General features: G+C 55.3%; 1 protein-coding gene across 14 annotated transcripts in view; it reads left to right on the top strand.

Moving 5' to 3' along the window:
• GREB1 (growth regulating estrogen receptor binding 1) overlaps positions 1-20342 on the top strand; it is a 143731-nt gene that overhangs the window by 99151 nt on the left and 24238 nt on the right. For 12 of the 14 annotated variants that reach the window (XM_027077919.2, XM_027077916.2, XM_027077920.2 and 9 more), the window contains 11 exons: positions 2755-2883; positions 3608-3727; positions 4332-4529; positions 5316-5496; positions 6450-6645; positions 7563-7699; positions 11420-11759; positions 13116-13231; positions 15124-15323; positions 16650-16739; positions 19595-20208. In XM_027077919.2, coding sequence (XP_026933720.1) covers positions 2755-2883; positions 3608-3727; positions 4332-4529; positions 5316-5496; positions 6450-6645; positions 7563-7699; positions 11420-11759; positions 13116-13231; positions 15124-15323; positions 16650-16739; positions 19595-20208 — 2321 coding nt within the window. Of the gene's footprint in view, positions 1-2754; positions 2884-3607; positions 3728-4331; positions 4530-5315; positions 5497-6449; positions 6646-7562; positions 7700-11419; positions 11760-13115; positions 13232-15123; positions 15324-16649; positions 16740-19594; positions 20209-20342 lie in introns of those variants that run through there. The other 2 variants (XM_027077915.2, XM_027077922.2) reach the window with 2 other exon arrangements.

Raw genomic sequence — 20342 nt, 5'->3', positions numbered from 1 at the left:
CGGGCTCCGTGCTGGCAGCACAGAGCCTGCTTGGGCTTCTCTGTGTCCCTCTTTCTCTGCCCCTCCCCTGCTTGTGTTCTCTCTCAAAATAAATAAATAAAATAAAGAAAAATTGAAATTGTCCCCGTGGAGGGAAGGGGTGGCAGGGAGGTCGTGCTGGAATCTCAAGTTCTCCCGCACCAGCCCGGCCCACGGTTCAGATGTCGCGGTGGCCGCGTGGGTGGGCAGCTGGGTAGAAAGTCCAAAGTTCAGGACAGAGATTAAGGGGTAGTCAGCACGTTGGGGGCCTGAGAGCCCAGAGGTGATGCCAGGACCCATCCGGTGAGTGTGGAGCGAGGGCTGTCTGAGGTCCCGTCCCGTGAGGGGAGGAAATGGAGAAGCAGACCTGAGAGTGGAAGGAGAGAATGTCCTGGAGGCCGAGGGGTGGAGGTGGGGGGGGGGGCGGGGAGGCGTGCTTCAAGAAGGGAGAGGCAGCGACTGGGCCAAATGCTCCTGTTTGAGTCCGAACGGGCTCCTCCCTCTGTCCGCCGCGTGGCCATCGGTGATGCGGACAGAGCGGTGCTGGTGGATGAGGGCGCCACTGGATTGGGCTCAAGAGATGAGGAGCAAAGAAGCAAAGGGAGACAACCGTTTTGAGAAATTTTGCCTTACAAGGAATAGAGAACAGAGATAATAATTGGAGGCGGAACGGGATCAGGTTTTTGTGGTGGTTCTGAGTCGCGCGGTGTATGTTTGGCAGTGGGAAGGATGCGTCACAGGTGGACAGGTGGCGGGGCCCTGGGATGCGTCACAGGTGGTCGCTGTGTCCTCCAGCAGGAGACAGGGCCGGGGCTGCTGCGCGCAGTGGGTTTACGGGAGTCGAGTGGGCATGACCGTGGTCTTTTCTCCAGCCGCGTCTGGCAGCTCTGTAAAGACCCAGAGCAGGAAGGGGGTTTGATGCAGAGGGTGGAGCACGGCTGTGGGGAGGGACGTTGGGACTGAGTATTGCTGGACGTGGGCTCTCCCTCAAGGGAGGGGGACAAGAAGAGAAAGCAGGAGCACGTCTGGGAGGCTCTATGGATTTGAAGAGCGGGGGAGTTTTTGGAGTGTCAGAGGTGGCTGGGGAGCAGGCTGCAGGGAGTGGAGGGTGCAGAGGGGCGGGGTTATCAGTGGTGACCACGCCCAGGGCAAGGGCACGCCCCTCGTTGCAGGAGGCAGAGGGGCGGAGTTATCAGTGGTGACCACGCCCAGGGCATGCCCCTGGTTGCAGGTGAATGAGTGGAAGCAGGGGACGGCTCCCTGGAGGAGATCGGGTGTGTCAAGCAACTTTTATGTGCCAGGCTGATCTTTGTGCATATTAATGCAGTGACCTCATTAATTCATTGACCTCATTAGTTCCTCTCCCAGAGCAATAGCAATGGCTATTTCCCAGCTTCGTCCTGTTAGTTAAAAAGAACACGGAATTCCTAAGTCTAGCATTTTCTTAGGAAATTGAAGGAGATTAAGGGGTAGTCAGCACGATTGAAGTGTCATGAATACAGGGGCGCCTGGGTGTCTCAATCGGTTAAGCGACTGACTCTTGGTCTGGGCCCAGGTCATGATCCCACTCTTTGTGAGTTTGAGCCCCACATCGGGCTCTGTGCTGACAGTGCGGAGCCTGCTTGAGATTCTCTCTGTCCTTCTCTCTCTGTTCCTACCTGGCTCACACTCGCTCTCTCTCAAAATAAATAAACACTAAAAATAAAAGAATCCTTCTGGCTTCAAATTTCTCTTTGAAAAAAAAAAGAAAGAACAACTCATGAATACAAACAGATTTCTCAACTTAAATGGGACTATTAGGATTTAAAACATCACTCTCGGGGCACCTGAGTGGCTCAGTTGGTTAAACGTCCGACTTCAACTCAGGTCATGATCTCATGATTTGTGGGTTCGAGCCCCGCATCGGACTCTGTGCTGACTGCTCAGAGCCTGGAGCCTGCTTCGGATTCTGTGTCCGCCTGTCTCTCTGCCCCTCCCCCACTTGCACTCTTCCTCTCTCTCTGTCTCAAAAATACATAAATGTTCAAAAAAATTAAAAAAAAATCCCTCTTAACACTGTTGTATGGTATTCATAGATCTTCGTGGGTCAGTTTGTCAATTTCAGAATAATTTTTGGCCAATCACTATACTCCTGTTTTTTAAACTGTTTTAAAAAATCCCACAGGTGTTACTTGTTTTAAGCCTGAAGTTTTCATATCTTTTTATTTACTTAAAAAGTATATATTGTTGCTATGCACTGCCCCAGTTATCCATAAGCATTCTTGATCCTAAATTCATTCTCTGTTTTTTTTTTTTTGTTTTTTTTTTTTAATAAATTACTTATGTGATTTGAGTAGCACTCTCAGAAATAAACCTGGTGGCCTATTGTGCCTCAGGGGTGGACTAAGCATTTTTATAAACAGTGCCTGGTTTACAGTCCTCAGGACAGTCCTGAAGTGCTGTCATTCCTGTGTTTCAGGAGGCGAAACAGGGCCAGAATGGTTAAGTATCTCAGGTTACACGGCTACTAAGCGGGAAGAGAGGTTCCGAGGCCAGTGTTCTGGGTTTCCCCTCTTGTTATCCTGTTAATCTGGGCCAAGATGCTTTACGCCATTTATTCGTTTAATCGACATGAACACCTGCTCTTGACCAGGCACAGTGACGGGCTTGCGGGAGAGAGAGGAGACAAACTGTCGTCCCTGGGCTCACGTGCTAATTCTAAGTGGAGGGGCCCAGTGAGAGTTGTTTGTTTTCCAGGAAAATACCAAGCCCGAATTCTTTCTGAGAGCCTCCTCACCCCAGCGGAGTACCAGAAAGAAGTCAATTACGAGCTGGTTACCGGGAAAGTGGACTTGTTGGGGGCGTTTTTCAGCACCCTCTGTCCAGGTAAGCCCGTGGGGAGACCGGTGTAAATTCACGAGCGGGAAGGGCAGAAACAAAGACTCAGAGGTGAAGTCCTCTCGGAGGGTGTTCCCTGGGACCTGCCGAGGCTGGCCTGGATTTGGATGTTCAGGCCGTACCCTCCGTTGTCTGTATTAGCATTTACAACCCTTTCTGTGGTGGTTTCTGGCCGGCCATCTTCGTGCGCTGACTGTGGGCTCTCCTAGGTGGGGGGGCTTTGTGGTTTCCGGTTTTGGGGGCACACGAGGGTCTTGTGCCTCCTCTGTATTCCCTGGCCCCGTGCACGCCTGTTCCCCAGCTCCCCCTCCGGATAGCTTGCGGCTTCTTGCTGGAGCGGTGCCTCAGTCCGTGTGTTCTATGCTGTGAGTTCTGTGCCCTTCACCCCTCTCTGCCTGGCTCCTCACCCCATTTCCTCCCATAAACTGTCCCTGCCCTCCCCCCTCCTCTAGGATGGGCTCAGACCCCTCCCTCCTGTCCTTTAGCATCTGGCTCTTCTGTCCTGGCACCTACCACATCACCGTGCCATTTTCTCTGACTGTTTGCCTGCCTTACAAGCCGTGGGCTCCGGGGCTGGATGGGCCCTGGCTTCTTTATTTCCATTACCCCAGGCCCGGGACAGCGCCTCATACCTAGTAGACGTTGCATGGATATTTGCCGAATTTCACTGGGATGGAAAACCCATTTCTATTTTTCTCTCTGTTTTGGGCAGAGGGGGACATTGACATTTTGCTGGACAAATTTCATCAGGAAAATCAAGGCCATATTTCGTCGTCACTTACTGCCTCCTCTGTCACCAAATCAGCATCCCTGGATGCACCGGCATGCACAAGTGAGTGACGCCAGGAAGCCAGCGGCCAGGGTCCGGGCTAGTGAGCCAGCGGCCAGGGGACGCCAGGGGCTGTGAGGAAGCAATGTTAGAGACGCATCCGGGAGGCAGGGCATCTTCTTAGCATCAAACTGGACTAATATATAATTTTAATTGTAGTCTTTAACACCAATAGTCTCCTCTTACCCTGAAAGGCACACTTTTCCTGAGATAGTGCATTGCTCTGTGTTGCTTTCCAGCTTATCAGTGCATTGTTGAAATAGTTTATTCCTCCCAAGTTCCCGAAGAGCTGTGATAGTTTCCTTCCCTTCCAGAGAACTTGCAGCCTCTTCCAAAGTCCAGTCTCGGTGTCACGTTCCCTGAGATGCTGTCTTTGTCCCCTTCGGGTACAGTAGGTCACTGCCTCTGTGCTCCCTGAGTGCTGTTCATCCTTTTATTATTAAATTACAGACAGTGTGAAATGGTACATAGCCCAGAGCAGGCACCGGATAAATGTTGGTGTGTTTCCCCCTTTGGTCACTTTGTGCACTAGACAGGGGCCCCCTGCGTGACTCCCTAGCTCTCTGCTCTTGAGTGTACCTCGCCTTTATGGGGGCTCTGGTTCCAGGTTATAATCTGGAGCCCCACCACATCCGGCCTTTCCAGCTGGCCGTGGCTCAGAAGCTCCTCTCCCATGTGTGTTCAATTGCGGATTCCAGCACCCAGAATTTGGACTTAGGATCCTTCGAGAAGGTGGACTTTCTGATTTGTATTCCACCCTCAGAAGTGACCTATCAGCAAACCCTGTTCCACGTCTGGCATTCAGGTACTGGGCGGGGGGGAGGGGCGGGGGACATTCAGGGGACACGTTGTGATGGCTACATGGAGAAGCTTTTATCCCCTTAAATTCAGATTTGGATTTGAAATACCAGTCTTTGCCTCCCAAGTAGATAGGGCAAGTATTATTACCCCTATTTCGTAGATCATGAAACAGACGCTCAGAGATGGCAAATTGCCCAAGATCTTAAAATCCATTAAAGCCAGAACCATGACTTGAGTTTCCACTCTGTCCTGCTCAGGTCAATGACCTGTGTGTCGATATCCTGCTTCAACTTAGTGTATTCTCCCTGTGTTTTCAAGGGGATGAAATACAAAATACATGAAGAGTCAATGTCTTAAATGTCCTAGCTTTATGTTATATAACCTGCAGCTCAGTGGCATTCAGGCTGGGAGATGATTTTGCTGGGGTTGGCGGGGGGCGGGGGGGGGGGGGGGACCTTACCCTTCCCTTTAGTCATGCCGTGCCCGGGATCACCTGCATCATGAGGCCAGCTTGGCTGTGGCCCCTGGGCAGGCTGCTGTGTGCACACACCACACTATGCAACAGGCCCGCCTCTGTGCCCAGCTCCTGCAGACACGTGTGACAGTGGTCTGCCTGGGGTCCGCTGCCCCGACTCTCCCGTGTCTCGCCCATCCCTGTAGCCTCAGGGCCTACCAGAGCGCCGGCCAGATAGGAGGTGCCCGGCAGGCGCCCGCCGAATGAATGAGAAGCTTGTGACAAGGGTTTTTCTTGTCCCGTTTTATTTGTGATGTGTTTTTTGCCACGTTACAGGGGTTTTGTCAGAGCTCGGCTTGGAAAAGGAGCACATGACCAAGCAGAGGGTTGAACAGTATGTTTTGAAGCTTGATGCTGAAGCGCAGACAAAATTTAAGTCCTTTCTGCAAAACTCCTTTCAGAATCCGCATACGCTCTTTGTCCTGATCCACGACCACGCCCACTGGGACCTCGTGAGGTGAGCGTGGCTTTGGCGTATGGCGGGGTTGCCATTTTATTATGTTAATATATGGGGGACACTTGGGGCTGTGGGTACAAGCCTTGAAAAGATGAGTGACGTTGGGGGTTTTGGCATTTGTAAGCCGATGCCATGGATGCGTTCCAGAACGTTAGAGCTGGAGGGCATCTAGACTGGCCCGAGGGCTGTGCATTTAGACATTGCCACTGACTGGGTGAGGAGGGAAGGGAGATCCTGGGTCAGATCGCAGAGGGGCGCTCTGATTTAGCACAGAGTCAGAAGCTTAGGGCTGGCCAGAAACTCAGAGATCACCCATACGAAGGGCATGCGGCATCGGGTCCCTGCATTTGTACATCCGGAATTGTAGAAAGAGCTGTATTGTGAATATCCATTTGGACGTAGGTTTCTCCGAGTAGCTCCCTGCCACCGAAAGGGCTAATCCCTTTGTTTTCTCTGTTTTGCTGGATGGCTGGAAGGGAAGGCTGAGGCCGTGGCCCACAGGGAACGGCTGAGCTGTGCTGCCCTCCTTGGCTCCTTGGCCAAAATGCTTCCCCTTCCTGGTCCTGTTCTTTAAATGTAATACAGAGTGTGCCATTTTATATCCTCTCAGGATCGCTTCAGGTCAGTAGGAGTCTCGGGGGAAAATTTCAGGAGACAAGTACGCAATGGGATGGGGCCACAAAGGAGCACTCCTGGGTGAGAGTCACTGCTCTCGAGGAGTAGGAGGATTGTGTAGCCTGCAAAGCAGTCCTCCATGAATACTGTTCCCCCAGCCAGGTTTTTAATAAGCGATGAGTGTCAGGGCATCCCTGATGCACAGAGCCGGAAGCTTTGATCGCTTGCAGATTTGGGGGGTGGGGCTAGTTACACACGTATTCAACTGCTTGATCCTCGTAAAATTCCAGAGTGCCTTCGTTCCACTCACTGGTGCTTCCCCCCCTTTCCTTCCTCAGTAGCGCTGTTCATAATCTCTATTCCCAAAGTGACCCGGCTGTGGGATTGGTGGACCGGTTGCTGAACTGCAGAGAGGTGAAGGAGGCCCCGAACATCGTGACGCTTCACGTGACTTCCTTCCCTTACGCTCTGCAGACACAGCACACCCTCATCAGCCCTTACAATGAGATCCACTGGCCCGCCTCCTACAGCAATGTGAGTGCCGCCGGGCTGTGGGGCCTGGGGTCACAATGACACCAGCTGAGGTGGGAGAAGTTCTGGTTAGTAAGACTCCTGATTGACTAGCGTCGTTTGGGGGCCAAGTGGGTCCCCGTTTCTTGGGTCTTTGAGTTGACCCAGAGTTAGATTGTAACCCCTTCCCGGTCTTTAGAAACTCTCCCAACATACATTAGTTAGATTCCCCATCTTAACGTGTGTAGGGAGGCACTGTTCTGAGGGCTTTGTCCTATGAACTCCTACACGAGGCAGGGGCTTGGACGATTTCTGATTTGCAAATGGAGAGAAGAAGACTGAGCCACTCGTCCAAAGACTGTGCAGCCAGATAGTGGCAGAGCCAAGAAGTGACCCAGTCCGCCTGGCTCTGTGGCCCCCACGCTTAACTGTGGTGCTGTTTGAGGGCAAAGGTCGTGCCTTTGCAGTTTTATCTGCTACGCTCTGACTTTTGAGAGGCTCTGATGATAGCTTGGGAGGAATGTTAAGTCAGTGGGAGTGAAATTGATTAGGGGGATGCATTTTTTTTTCCTGCTGATTTCAATAGCAGCTGAATGTCAGATGGTTGATTTGCCTTTCCCTAAAACTAGCTTAAAATGGTTGGAAAGAAAGTCTTAACAAAGTTGTGGGTTTAAAGAACGAGGCTGATTTTCTTCTTGGCAAAGGCACTGGGGTCAAATGAACGGAAAAGTGTTGACGGATAGGGATGCACCCTCCTTTCAGTAGAGAACACTCTGTGCTCTGGGTCTGCAGAGAGAAGTTAACGTATAAAGCATCGTGCAAAGGACAACAGAGTCAGCACCATTTAGATCAAGAGGCTGGTCCTGGTCATCTGCGGCGTGTGAATCTCTGAGTCCCCACAAATGCAGTGTCTGAGTGACCGATGTTCCTCTCTGTTTTAGGGGGTGGACTTATATCCTGAGAACAAGAAGTACTTCGGGCTGTCAGAGTTCATTGAGTCCACCCTTTCGGGACACAGCCTCCCTTTGCTCAGATATGACAGCTCCTTTGAGGCCATGGTCACGGCATTAGGAAAAAGGTACACGTCTCTGTTGGAAGTTGCTACAAATGCTCAGGATTCCCGTGCCAGTGGAAGCATGTGCAGCCAGAGAATTCCAGGGAGGGAGCCGCCTTCCTCCTTTCCTGGGTGACAGTCCCTCCATGAAAGGGACCCTGGCTTATTTCTTGCCCTGCACGTTGGGCCAGTGATATCTGTTGTGCCATTGTTCTAGAACGTTTTAGAAATGAGAATGGGCAGAAACATGTTGGAATGTGGAATGGGGTGTTTGAGACTCAGGGAAACCAAGGAAGTGGGAGGTAAGACACCCAAAGGTTTTAAGGGGAGTGACGGCGACAGTCCCAGGGGGCTTCATCTCTCACGTCCTTTGTGTATCGTCTGTTGAGTGCTGGTTGTGTGCTCGGCGCTGCTCCTTAGTTTCACTATCTTATTCAGTCCTCGCCACTTCTCTCGCCGTTGCTATGATTATCTCCCTTTTGCAAGTAAACAGAGGCTCAGAGGGGCCCCCGTGACTTCCTTGGGCCACACGTCGGGCAAGGGCTGCAGCCGGTTTTGTGAACCTCCAGAATCAGCCCGACTCTACAGCCGGCCCTTTTAGCCCGCGTCACAGCAGACCTCTGAGGTGGATTTTAATGCTGCCATTTCCGAGACAAGGAAACCAAGGCCCCCGGAGGTTAAACGATTGCCGCCATCCACACGGTTTGTACGTCGGGAAGCCCGGCCAAGTTTTACAGACTGGCTAGTGCGAAACAAAATGATCTCTACCGCTAACTATTGGTGTTGAGCTGGGCCCTGCCACCTGCCCTCACGGCACCTCGTCCTCACTTGCCAACGAGGGCGTTAAACCAGGTGTGTGCTTCTCAAGTTGTGTTCCAAGCTGTCTTCCAAGCTGTCCTGCTTTGGCTGGATGCTGACGGCTGTTTCTGCCGAAAGGGGTTCCACGGTCACCCGTGTCGGAGCACCCTTACGTTTAAGGTTTGCTTTTCCACGAGAGTCCCCGAGCCTTCAGTTGCCCCGCGTGCTGTGACTAGAGTGGAACTAGAGTAGGTGGCATCTCCTGGACATCGGGGGACTGGTGTTCCCCAGCATGCCCTTTGAGGAACGAAATCCCTTTCGGCGCAGTGACACTGATGGGCTTAATCAGGCCGCTTCTCCACCTCACACACGGGCAGCCAAGAGCCATAAACTTGCTGAGCGAGGGAGCCCCGCCTCTGCCTCTCTGCCCTGCTCATGCACCTCCTCCCGCTGGCTGCTTAGCGAGCTGTAGGTAACTTTGGGCCCAATACTCTACGTGTATCGCCTCGTGTAATCCTCACGGCGGCACGGTGAGATGGATCCTGTTACCCCCATGTGGCAGAGGAAGATACACACTTAGGTCACGTGGGAGGTCACGTGGGAGGTTTTGGAGTGAAGCCAGACCAAGTCCTTGCCATCGACTCCAAAACAGTAGAACCACTAACCATACGTATGGAGGAGGGTCTCACGGCTAGTGGCCAGGGGACCATACGTTCTGGCTTTATACTTTATTAGTCTTTTTTTATTAAAAAATATTTTTTTATATGTTTATTCATTTTTGAGAGACAGGGAGAGACAGATCAGGAGTGGGTGAGGGGCAGAGAGAGGGGGAGACAGCATCTGAAGCAGGCTCCAGGCTCCAAGCTGTCAGCACAGAGCCCAACGCGGGGCCCGAACCCTCGAACCACGAGATCATGACCTGAGCCAAAGTCGGGCGCTTAACCAACTGAGCCACCCAGGCGCCCCTATGCTTTATTAGTCTTAACCTTCAGCAAACCCACCGAACCTGTCTGAACTTCCGTACCCTCACCTGGCAACAACTCTACTTTTCTAGTGGCTTCTCATGAGAGTTTTCAGGAAACACGAGCCTGTGCAGACTCAGGAACAGTTGTACGCCGAGCGCTCAGGCTCCAAAGTCACACTTCCTTCCCAGGGTTCCTTCTTTCCCAGGGTTCGAGTCCTGGGTCTGTCCCTTATGAGCTGAGACTTTAGAAAAGTGTCTCAATCCTCTGTGGGGATAAGAGTACCTAGCACATGGGAATGTCATGAGGGTTCAGTGGACGAATACACACAAAACGTTAAGAGCAGTGCCTGGCGCACATTACGTGCTCATGTCAGCTGCCACTGCCGTTGTCACCACCATCACAACTGTCCCTGTCACCACCATCCTCTTCCTTTCCCGCCCCTCTGCTAAACTGGAAGTGTTGCACAGAGATGAAAATTCACATTTCACGGAGTGAGAAGAGAACATCAGGCTTTGGAGTGTTGAGTTATGGAGAGTCCTAGGGACTCCCAGGAATCATTTCACCCAACCACCCCATTTTACACTTGTGAGAACTGGGGCCCGGAGAGGAGAAGCGATTTGCCCAAGGTCACACATCCAGTTTGTGGCAGCCCGGACCGTAGCCAGGTTTGACGTTCTTTCCGCCACACCATGCTGCCCTTCCTAGGAATCCTGTGTCTGGAAAACTCTCTCGAAACAGGCAACTGGGACAGAAGGCGATAAAGGTAAGAACACATTGGTTACTGCCTCTCCCCACCATGTGCGTGGCCAGACTGTTGATTCGCCATGTGTTGCACACAGACCCCAGCATATGGCTGGAAAATCTGTCTGGGAAGCCGCAAATCTGACACAAACTTACTGGGACTTAAGAGATTTAGACATTTAACAACTCCCATTTTTATGCCGGTATGTTTTCTGGGGAGCTTCCTTCCTGTAGAGCCAACCACAAAGGCTTAGGGGCAAGCACATTGCACCTGTACGTGCTGTTTAGAGCTGGGCGAGTTCTTGCCTCCCATACGGTGGTTCTTTTTTTTCTTTTTTTAAACAATAGCTTTAGTGAGGAATAAGTGACATAGAGTAAACTGCAGATATTTAAAGCGTTCAGACTTTAATTAACTTGTTTTTATTTTAATTTTTTAATGTTTATTTATTTTTGAGAGAGAGCGCGTGAGTGTGGGAGGGGCAGAGAGAGAGGGAGACACAGGATCCGAAGCAGGCTCCAGGCTCTGAGCTGTCAGCACAGAGCCCGACGCGGGGCTCGAACTCACGAATCGTGAGATCATGACCTGAGCCGAAGTCGGACGCTTAACTGACTGAGCCACCCAGGTGCCCCAAAGTGTTCAGACTTTTAATCTGTTACTGATTTTAAGCAAATTAAGATCCGCCATGGTATAATTTTCTTCACGTTTCTTTGTCCTGACTTGAGTTTTCAGCAAGTATGAGAACAATTCGGTCCTTGTTTCCTCTATTTTTTTTCTGCGTTCCTCCTCCTCCTCCCTTTTAGAGCGATCCAATGCCACGTACGTTAAGGTGCTTGAAGTTTCAGCTCTCCGATGCTACGGTCCTTGGTTTTTGCTTCCCTCTGTTTCATTTCAGATCGTTCTGAAATCGTGCTGTGTCTTCCCGTTTCCCGATCTTTTCGACAGCAGCCCCCAGCCTGTGCTTCCGTTTCCCCGCTGGCGATGGCCGGAGCGGTGTTTGACGCGCCCTCTGAGGGAGGCGTGTGTTGCAGGTTGGATGCAGGCGGCTCCGGAAGGAAACGCCACGCGTCTGCGATTCCGGGGTCTCGCCGCCCCCGAGCCGGCGGATGTGTTGGGCCACGTGGCGGCTGGGCGAAGGCCGCCGCCGTCGTGTCGTCGTCGTCGTGATCCTCGCGGAGTGCCCCGGGCATCCTGGAGCTCCGCGGCAGCGCGGTCACGCTCCGCCTCTCTTGTTTGTTGCAGGTTCCCCCGCCTGCACAGCGCGGTGATCAGGACCTTTGTTCTCGTGCAGCACTACGCGGCCGCCATGATGGCCGTGAGCGGCCTGTCGCAGATGAAGAACTACACGTCGGTGGAGACGCTGGAGATCACCCAGAACCTCATCAACTCCCCCAAGCAGTGCCCCTGCGGCCACGGGCTCATGGTCCTGCTGCGGGTGCCCTGCTCCCCGCTGGCGGCGGTGGCCTACGAGCGGCTGGCCCACGTGCGGGCACGCCTGGCCCTGGAGGAGCACTTTGAGATCATCCTGGGCAACCCCAGCTCCGGCATCACCGTCGGGAAGCACTTCGTGAAGCAACTCAAGGTGGGCGCGGCGGTCAGGGACGGGCGGGGTGAAAGATGCCCGGCAGGGTAGGGGTGGGGTGTGTGTGTGTGTGTGTGTGTGTGTGTGTGTGTGTGTGCGCGCGGTGACCGGGCGGGGGCGGGGCGACGGAGCAGCGACACGCGCCTCAGTGTTGGTGTCCCTCACGTGCCCTCTATACCCAGCCACCCCTCCGGCTGCCGCTCGTGTCCCCACCTGCAGCTTTCATCCAGTGATACCAAATTACTTAATGAATGTTGCTTCCCTAAATCACACTGGCCTGCTCTTTATTCATTTTTTTTTTTTTAAGCAGACTTTTTTTTTTTTTTTAAACGTTTGCTTATCTTTGAGAGACAGACAGAGACAGAGCACGAGCAGGGGAAGGGGCAGAGAGAGCGGGAGACACAGAGTCCGAAGCAGGCTCCAGGCTCGGAGCCGTCAGCACGGAGCCCGATGCGGGGCTGGAACCCACAGACGGCAAGATCGTGACCTGAGCTGAAGTCGGACGCTTAACCGACTGAGCCACCCAGGCTCCCCGAGTTATTTACTTTTAATGTGTATTTATTTATCTTGAGAGTGATAGTGAGAGTATGAGCAGGGGAAGGGCAGAGAGGGGAGAGTAGAGAATCCCAAGCAGGCTCTATGCTGTCAGGGCAGAGCCCCACATGGGGCTCAAACCCACAAACCATGAGATCGTGACCTGAGCCTAAATCAAAAGCTGAATGCTTAACGGATGGAGCCACTCAGGCGCCCTGTCTTGCTTTTTTTTTTTTTTTTTAATGTTTATTTTTGAGAGAGAGAGAGGGAGCACGACCGGGTGAAGGGCAGATACAGAGAGACACAGAATCCGAAGTAGGCTTCAGGCGAGCTGTCAGCACAGAGCCCGACACGGGCTCGAACTCACGAACTGCGAGATCATCACCTGAGCCGAAGTCGGATGCTCAACCGACTGAGCCACCCAGGCGCCCAATAACCCTGTCTTGCTTTTTTAAACTCCTGGCCCACAGCTTCTCACTGAACCCACCAAGAGAGGATAGGAAAGGCAGGAGGGTTAGAAAGACTACGGAGAGCACAGTTGAGTAGGAAGTGGGTGAAAGGCAACGCAGGGCAGCACGGCGAAGGAAACACAGCAAAAACATTAGAGGCAATCGAGGATGTGCGCTTTCTTCCAGAGGATCAGTCAGCAGGTATTTCGGGAACAGCTGATACGCGCCGGGCCGTGGGGCTGGGAATACAGTGGCAGTGCAGACGACGTGCTTGTTTGCAGTATGAGGAACCGTCCTTTTCTCGAAAGGACAGAGCTGGGCTCGCCCGGAAGGAAGGAGTCTCACCGCTTCGTGGCTTTTTAATTATCCACAGCTGTGGCAGAAGATCGAGGACGCCGAGTGGAGACCTCAGACCTACCTGGAGCTGGAGGGCCTGCCCTGCATCCTGATCTTCAGTGGGATGGACCCTCACGGGGAATCCTTACCAAGGTGAGGGGAGGGGGCTTGTGCCCCGCGGGGTCTTCAAAGGGCCACAGGCACACAGCTTTGGGGGGTTGGCAGGCCCGGCTTCCCCTGTCCGACGGCAGGTGGAATCTTTACGTTCAGAGTCATCAGAGATTTGTGTTCATTACGACGGTTTTCCAGCCTATGGCAGTGAGGCGTCTCTGAGGTCTGGGCCGCTTTTCCTAGTTCTTAGGCGCCATTTGGGCCGAGGGCGGGGTGGGGTGGCTGTCTCTGGGCTCCGTGGGTGGAGGTCCGACAGCTGGAGTTAGGGTTTGATGGCTCCCTCTGTCTCTCTGCACGATGATCACCATGTGCGTTAGGGATGGCTGTTCCAGTTAGGAAAGTATCGGATCATCTGGGGGGCCAAGGCCACATTTCTCCTGGTGTCCAGGCTGCTGTGGCAGCCAGGCCCTCCTGGGGTGGGAGGTGTTCTGGGAGGTGGCAGGCAGCTGATGCCACGTAGGAAGAACCCCTTCTTCCACACATAACGCTATCTCGAAGGTTGTTCCCCTGGAGACCACAGCCACGGATGGAGAAGTCAGCCACAAGCCCCCTCAGCGTCTCCTGGGGTCTCTAGACCGTCACACAGACAGGTAGACACTCAGGACAGAAAGTCACTGGGCCTCCAGTAAGGCAGGTGCTTGAATTGGCGATGACAGGTTGGCTTCTAAAGATGTACTTAATTCCCATGGAGAAGAGCAGGCAGCCAGACTGTGGGGCCTTTGCACGTCTTTCCTGGTAAAACGAAACAGTAAGAGTGGTCGTTTATCGAGCTCCTGTTACGTGCTGGCACTGGACTAGATTCTCACTGCTGTATTTCATTTTACTCTCACTATAACCCTGGGGGAAGGTAATATTTCAGAAGTCCTTTGAGCGGTGAAGGAATGGGGACTTCCAGAGATTAAGCCTGGGTGGCAGACCATGGACTCCAGGCTGCCCAACTCCAAAGCCTGGGTTCCTTCCACAAGGGCCACGGCACGCAGCGTCCTCACGGGCCAGAACGTTTGACCTTGGTTGTTGCTTTTCGCATGGATTATTTCTTCCCATCCCTTGGCTCCCTAAGGACTAAGACCGTGTCTTTAGCGATCTTAGGTTTGAGCAGACATTCACGGAGTACCTTCTTTTTATCAGGCTCCGCGCCAGACTTTCAACACAGCGTTTACTCCTTGCAACAACAGCATCACTCTCCTGCTTTGTAGATGAGCCAATGGAAAGTCATTTGCCTGAGGCCATAGGGCCTGATTGGAACCCACACCTGCCTCTCTCCAGGCCTTTTGCTGTTTCCACCAAGCCCCCCGAGCCCTGCGTCAGCCTGTCCTCTGGGTCCCCTCCTCTGCCTCTTTCATCGCTTGCTGGTGTCTGTCCCTCCAGACAGACTCGTATTTCTAATATGGCAGTGATCTGATTGCTATCCAGCTCCGTCCTGGGCACGTTTTAAGTGTCGATTGAATAATTAAACGTCCCACTGAACTGCATGTCGTCCTCAGACAGTGCACTTCGATGGCTCTTAATGTTCACTCTCCCCTTTCAGATGAAAAAAGTCTGAGCCTGCAAGACGTTGCCCAGCTTGCAGAAGGTTCTGGCCCCAGGAAGTGGCAGAGCTGGGGTGCAAGCCTGCTTTTCTTCTGGCCTGAAAGCACTCTTTTCATGACACACAGGACAGGGCTGAATACATAGCAGGTGCCCCAGGAGACTTCACGTTCCACAGACTTGGTTGCCAAAGGCTCACCGTGATGCCGTCTGCTTCTTTGTTTAGACGAGTCCTGCGGCCCTGAAGAGGGGGCAGGGTGCTAGTCCCGATCACCATTTACCCCAGCACCGGGAGCAGTGCCTCCGTTGTGGAAGATACTCAGTAGATCCCTTCTTGTTCCCTCCAGGTCTCTGAGGTACTGTGACCTGCGTCTGATAAACTCCTCCTGCTTGGTGAGAACAGCGCTGGAGCAGGAGCTGGGCCTGGCCGCTTACTTTGTGAGCAACGAGGTTTCTTTGGAGAAGGCGGCCCGGAACGAGCCCTTGGAGAGCGATGCGGAAAAGCTGAGCAGCACAGACAACGAGGACGAGGAGCTGGTGACGGAAGGTGAGAGGTGGTGGGTCTGCTCCCCCCTGTTCTTCCCCGGGGGGGGCTGCCTGCACTCGTCCAGATGGCTGTGACCCTCGGGCCCTGGGCGATGCTCAGCAGCTCCAATGAGAACTATCTGGATACGTCTTTGGAGAAGATGACGAGTCCACTGTTGAATTCTGATTCTGCTCTCTCCCCCGCCTTTTTTTTTTTTTTTTTTTTTTTTTTTTTTTTGGCGGTGTGAGAAAATGGGAATCCCCATGGGTTCTTCCTAGTTCTGGAAGTCTTAGAGAATAGGAGGGAAAATTGGAGTTTCTCAGGACTCAGGTTCTTGCTCTGTTTGACTCGTTCGTGGCCTTACCCTCTGGTAGTGTGAAACAACAGGATGTGTCCGTTATCGAGATTTATGAGAAAGACCCAGTTTCCTTTGAAGAGCTGGCAATGCAGCCCCGAATCGTAGTGGGGCAGGTAGAGCAGAGCACAGCATGTGGCTGTCGTCGACAGCAAGGAAAAGGACAAAGCTGTCGATGCAAAACCGCAAAGTGTTTGTGGGGTAGACGGTGTAGCAGGGTCGGGAGGCCAGGCTTCTCTTCCCGGTCCGTCTGCTGGCTGTGTGACTTGGGACAGCCGTGCCTCGTTTCCTGGCCTCAGACTGCTCACCTGTAAGACGGAGTCTGGAAGGCCTGCCGTGCAGACTCGTAGCTTCTTTTCACAAACGTGAATGTGACCCCGATGTTAAAATGCCTGTTGCCCGTGGGATGAGTCCACAGTCTGGGTGTTTCACAGCCTACCTCTCTAGCCTCAGTGTTCATTCATCTCTGCTCTCAGCCCCCCGCCCCGCTGTTCCCCGTGCTGTTAGCCACTCTCACCTCTTGGGTTCCCTGGCTGTGCTCTGCTCTTGTCACATCTGGGCCACACAGAGGCTCTCCCCCTGGCTTTGAGTTCCCCCACCTCTGGGCTTCACCTAGAAGCCCCTGCTGGCCCCTCAGAGCTCAGGTCAGGTCACCTTTCCAGGAGATCGCCTGCTCCTGCTTCCCTGTGCTGGGTGGGAGCCTGGCCCCCCAGCGTCCAGGTCTCTGTCCGCACCTCTTACGCTCCCTTGCGGCTGCGGCTCACGGGAAGGGGCCCCATGAGCCGTGAGCGCCTGGGTGGCCTGCCCTGTGTCCCTCCCCACCTGCCTCCTCAGGGCTCTGTCAGAGGTGGGTGCCTAGAGGATGCTAGGCGGGTGGCTGGGTGGGTGGGTGAGTGCTAGGTGGGAGCACAGCTTGCAAACTGTGAAGTGCTGGGCGGGCACATGAGGTGGGGATCACGAGGCATTTTCAGCGAGCGGGTGTCTTGGGGCAGGCTCCACCTCGGAGAAGAGGAGCCCGGTGAAGCGGGAGAGGCCCTGCTCCCATGATTCGGCGGCGTCCTCCCTCTCCTCGAAAGCTTCCGGTAAGTCTCCAGGTGGGAGAGTTGCGTGTTGGGACGTTTCTTTTTGAGATTTCAGAGAATGAAAAGAGATCCTTAATTTTCACCTAGAACTGGAAAGAGAAGGGACCCTTGGAAGAACTGGGCTTTCTGAGGGAGTAGTTGTGTTTCGGGATTGGGATCTGGGACGTGAGGCGTTTGGGCAGGACCTCAGCATTCCCGGGGGAAGATCATGGACGCCGCCCCCCTCGGTGGCCGGTGCTGGGCGGTGTGGCCTTGCTGCTCCGCAGGGGAATGAATCCCTGCGCCTTCGGGGAGGAGAGGGGCTGACCTGAGGTGTGCTGGTCGAGGCTGAGGGCAGAGAGAAGTGGACACCGATTTCTCGGGGGCGGGGGGGCGGGAAGCAGCAAATGGCAGCAGGTGTTCACCCAGCCCCGGACCCAGACCGCGGGGAAGGTGGGTAAGATGCCCAGTCTCTGCCTGAGAGACGCCTGGTGTCTGGGAGCGGTCAGGACTGGCACACCACCAACGACACCGCCCGTCCTCCTGTCGCAACCGTTACCGAGAACCGACCTGGCATCTGAGTCAGGGCATTGAAAGACTAGATACGGTCCTGCCGTCAGGGAGTCCATCGTTCCTCTTCACCCACGTTACGTTACCAGAGAGGCTGTCTTATCGTTTGTGCACACATGGTCACGAATGAAGGGTGACGGTCGCACGTACGAAGAGGAAATTTTGTCTCCGGTGGGGGCAGGTTTCGGCCCAGTCGCTGCCGGTTTCAGAGGGCAGCTGGCCTTTGGGTCTCTTTGGGAAGAGAAGATCTTGTGGACGGAGGAGGCTCAGGCTGTGGAAGTGAGCGTGATTGATGCTCGGGCACAGTGAACGGTCGCACGGGCTGCGGCCCCGGGCGGGCGCCTGGCCGCGGTCAGGGCGTAGCTGTGGGGGTCAGAGCCTTCCTGGCTTCTGCCCCTCCCCACACAGCCCTCGTGTGGGGGTCTCCCCACAGTTGTGGCCAGAGGGGGTCAGAACGAGGCCTCCTCCACATGGGCCCGTAGCTCTGTGGCAGAAGGGAGACCTTCTCCTCGGCTCGGGTCAGTCGGCAAAGCCAAGTGCGGCGGCCTCCGGGGTCCGCTGCCCCAAACGGTACGGGGAGCCTGGGGCCCCAGGGTGGAGCTGGCGAATGGGTGAGCGAATGAACCGATGCTATTCAGTACCGAGAGGAGTGGTGGTTTGCTTCTTCCCCAATCCTGGCCTGACCGCTTTCTAGAAGGTTCTGGGGGCACACTGGTCCGTGCAGTGTCTTCAGGAGTAGAGGGTCCAAGCTATGAGCTGGCCTCTGTCCTCCTGGGGTTCTTCAGTCAGGTGAGACAATTTTCTTAATCAGGACTCCTCAGAGGGTCCTGAGGTCATAGGGGTCTCTGATGAGATGCCTTTCGTGCCCTTGGGTACAACCCATGCGTTTCAGACGTGAAGGACTTGGGGGCCCAGGGAGGTGAGGCTTGGCCACAGCCACACGAGTCAGGGTGGGGACCTGGGTGGGGGTGAGTCTCATCTGATAGACTGACAGAGCCCCTGGATTCAAGGGGGGCAGAGCAGCTGAGGTCTGGGGTGGATGGAGAGGAAGGTCCGTGTGGGTATCTGTCCTCCGGGTCCTAGCAGGCTGGCCCTCACAACCTAGGGAAGTGGATGAAGACATCGGGGTTCCCTTGGTCTACTTTTGCAAACTTAACGCCTCTTTCACGTGCTTCGGGCCCATCTGTCCCCTTGGCCCCACGCCAGGCGCCCAGGTCCCTTACTGCCTCCCCGTCTCTGGTCTTCGGCTCGTCCCTTGACTCTGAGCCAGTCACTTCAAGTGCCTTGTCTGAGGACGACGAGGTATTTCAGCAGGAGTCAGGCCTTTGGCGGAGGGCACTGGCCAGCGCGTGCCCTCCCTCGAAGGGTGCCAGGTGCCAGCTGCGGGGCTGAGTGGTGGGACCCTTGCGGGGGAGCTCGGATCCGGCAGGGAGGTCACCTGCGTGGTGTGGGGAACGGGCTGCAGGCCGAGCCAAGTGCTGCGGGGCGGCAGGAAGGCCTCTCTGAGGAGGGTGTACGGGGTACCGGGCCTCCCTTAGTCTGCTCTCCACACCGGCCCCTGGGGAAGGATGGTGAAGACAACCGTGCAGTGTCCCATCTGCCCTGCTTCCTGCGGGGCCTGTGGTCTGCGGGGCTGCTGTGAGCTGGGATGATAAAAAGGAGAGCAGGGTGCCGGCCCCGTGTGCCCGGCTGGCCATGCTCGCCAGGGTCTCAGTGTGCTCCACGTGGGGGAGGGGCCGAAGAGAGTCCGTATTCGAGCGGCTGCTGTGTGGGCTGCGTTTCCTTGCCCGGATTCTCCTAAAGGTTAAGTCAGGTCTGGTGTTTGGTAAAGCCCACTGGGTCCTGTGAGTTTCGCTGCCAGTTTGAACCAGAAGCTACCACTGTCCTGGTGCAGAGGTGAGATGTGAGCTCCGTGAGGGTCTAGAAGGGAGAGGCGTTCCAGGGAACATGTGCACGGGGGGGGGGGGCAGAGTTGCTTGAGCCCTGGAGGCAGGGTGTTGTGGAACAGGTCCGGTCAGGAGGTTGCAGAGGAGAGGCTTTTGAAGCAGTGGGCAGGGTGTTGGGGAGGGTGTGGGCTGAAGTCCTGCCACAAGGCACCTGCTCTCTCCCTTCAGCAAGTCTTGCTTTTGTCACAGAACCAAAGGGTTGATATTTGCCCAGAGGTGGAATTGTGTTCAGGAAGATCTCCAGCGATTGTCTAGTGCGGGGGGTGGGGGGGGTGGGGTTTGCACTGCGGAAAGCAGAAAGGTGGGCTCCTTTGCGAGGGTCCTTCCCGGGGCGTGACTGACAGGTGCATCCCTCCCCAGGCTCGGCACCGTGCCGCGAGTCCTCGGCTCAGCCCGGGGCGCCCTCGCAGGGGGAGCGGGCCCGATCACCGCAGCCCTGCGGCCCGTCGGAGGAGGGCAGGGCCCCCGGGGAGAGGCAGAGGCCCCACGCTGGCCGGGGACCGCCGTCGGTCATCAGCAGGCGCAGCCCCGGGCTGGCCGCCCAGCCGGACTCCGGCCCCAGGACCAGCCAGAGGAGCGTCCAGGTGTCGGTCACCCCGTCGTCCTCCCAGCTGTCCTCCTCCGGCTCGTCGTCCTCGTCCGGGGCGCTCGTCCCGCAGGCCTCCCGGTGCTCCCTGACCAAGGCCTGCCGCCAGCCGCCCGTCGTCTTCCTGCCCAAGCTGGTGTATGACATGGTCACGGCCACCGACAGCAGCGGCCTGCCCAAGGCCGCCTCGCTCCTGCCCTCCCACTCGGTCATGTGGGCCAGCTCCTTCCGCCCGCTGCTCAGCAAGACCATGACGTCCACGGAGCAGTCCCTCTACTACCGGCAGTGGACGGTGCCCCGGCCCAGCCACATGGACTACAGCAACCGCACCGAGGGCCGCGTGGACGGCTTCCACCCGCGCCGGCTGCTGCTCAGCGGGCCCCCTCAGGTGGGTGCCGCCCTGCGGGGGCCTGGGCCCCGTGGGGGTTCTCGGGTTCGTGCCCACCGGGCCGGTGCGGGGGGGGGCTGACACCCTCACAGCTCGCCATCCCCGCAGCAGACCCTACAGCGGGCGGCCGGGTG

This window comes from Acinonyx jubatus, chromosome A3 (assembly GCF_027475565.1).
Source record: "Acinonyx jubatus isolate Ajub_Pintada_27869175 chromosome A3, VMU_Ajub_asm_v1.0, whole genome shotgun sequence".
Classification (NCBI taxonomy): domain Eukaryota; kingdom Metazoa; phylum Chordata; class Mammalia; order Carnivora; family Felidae; genus Acinonyx; species Acinonyx jubatus.
This window is presented reverse-complemented; position numbering and strand designations above follow the sequence as displayed.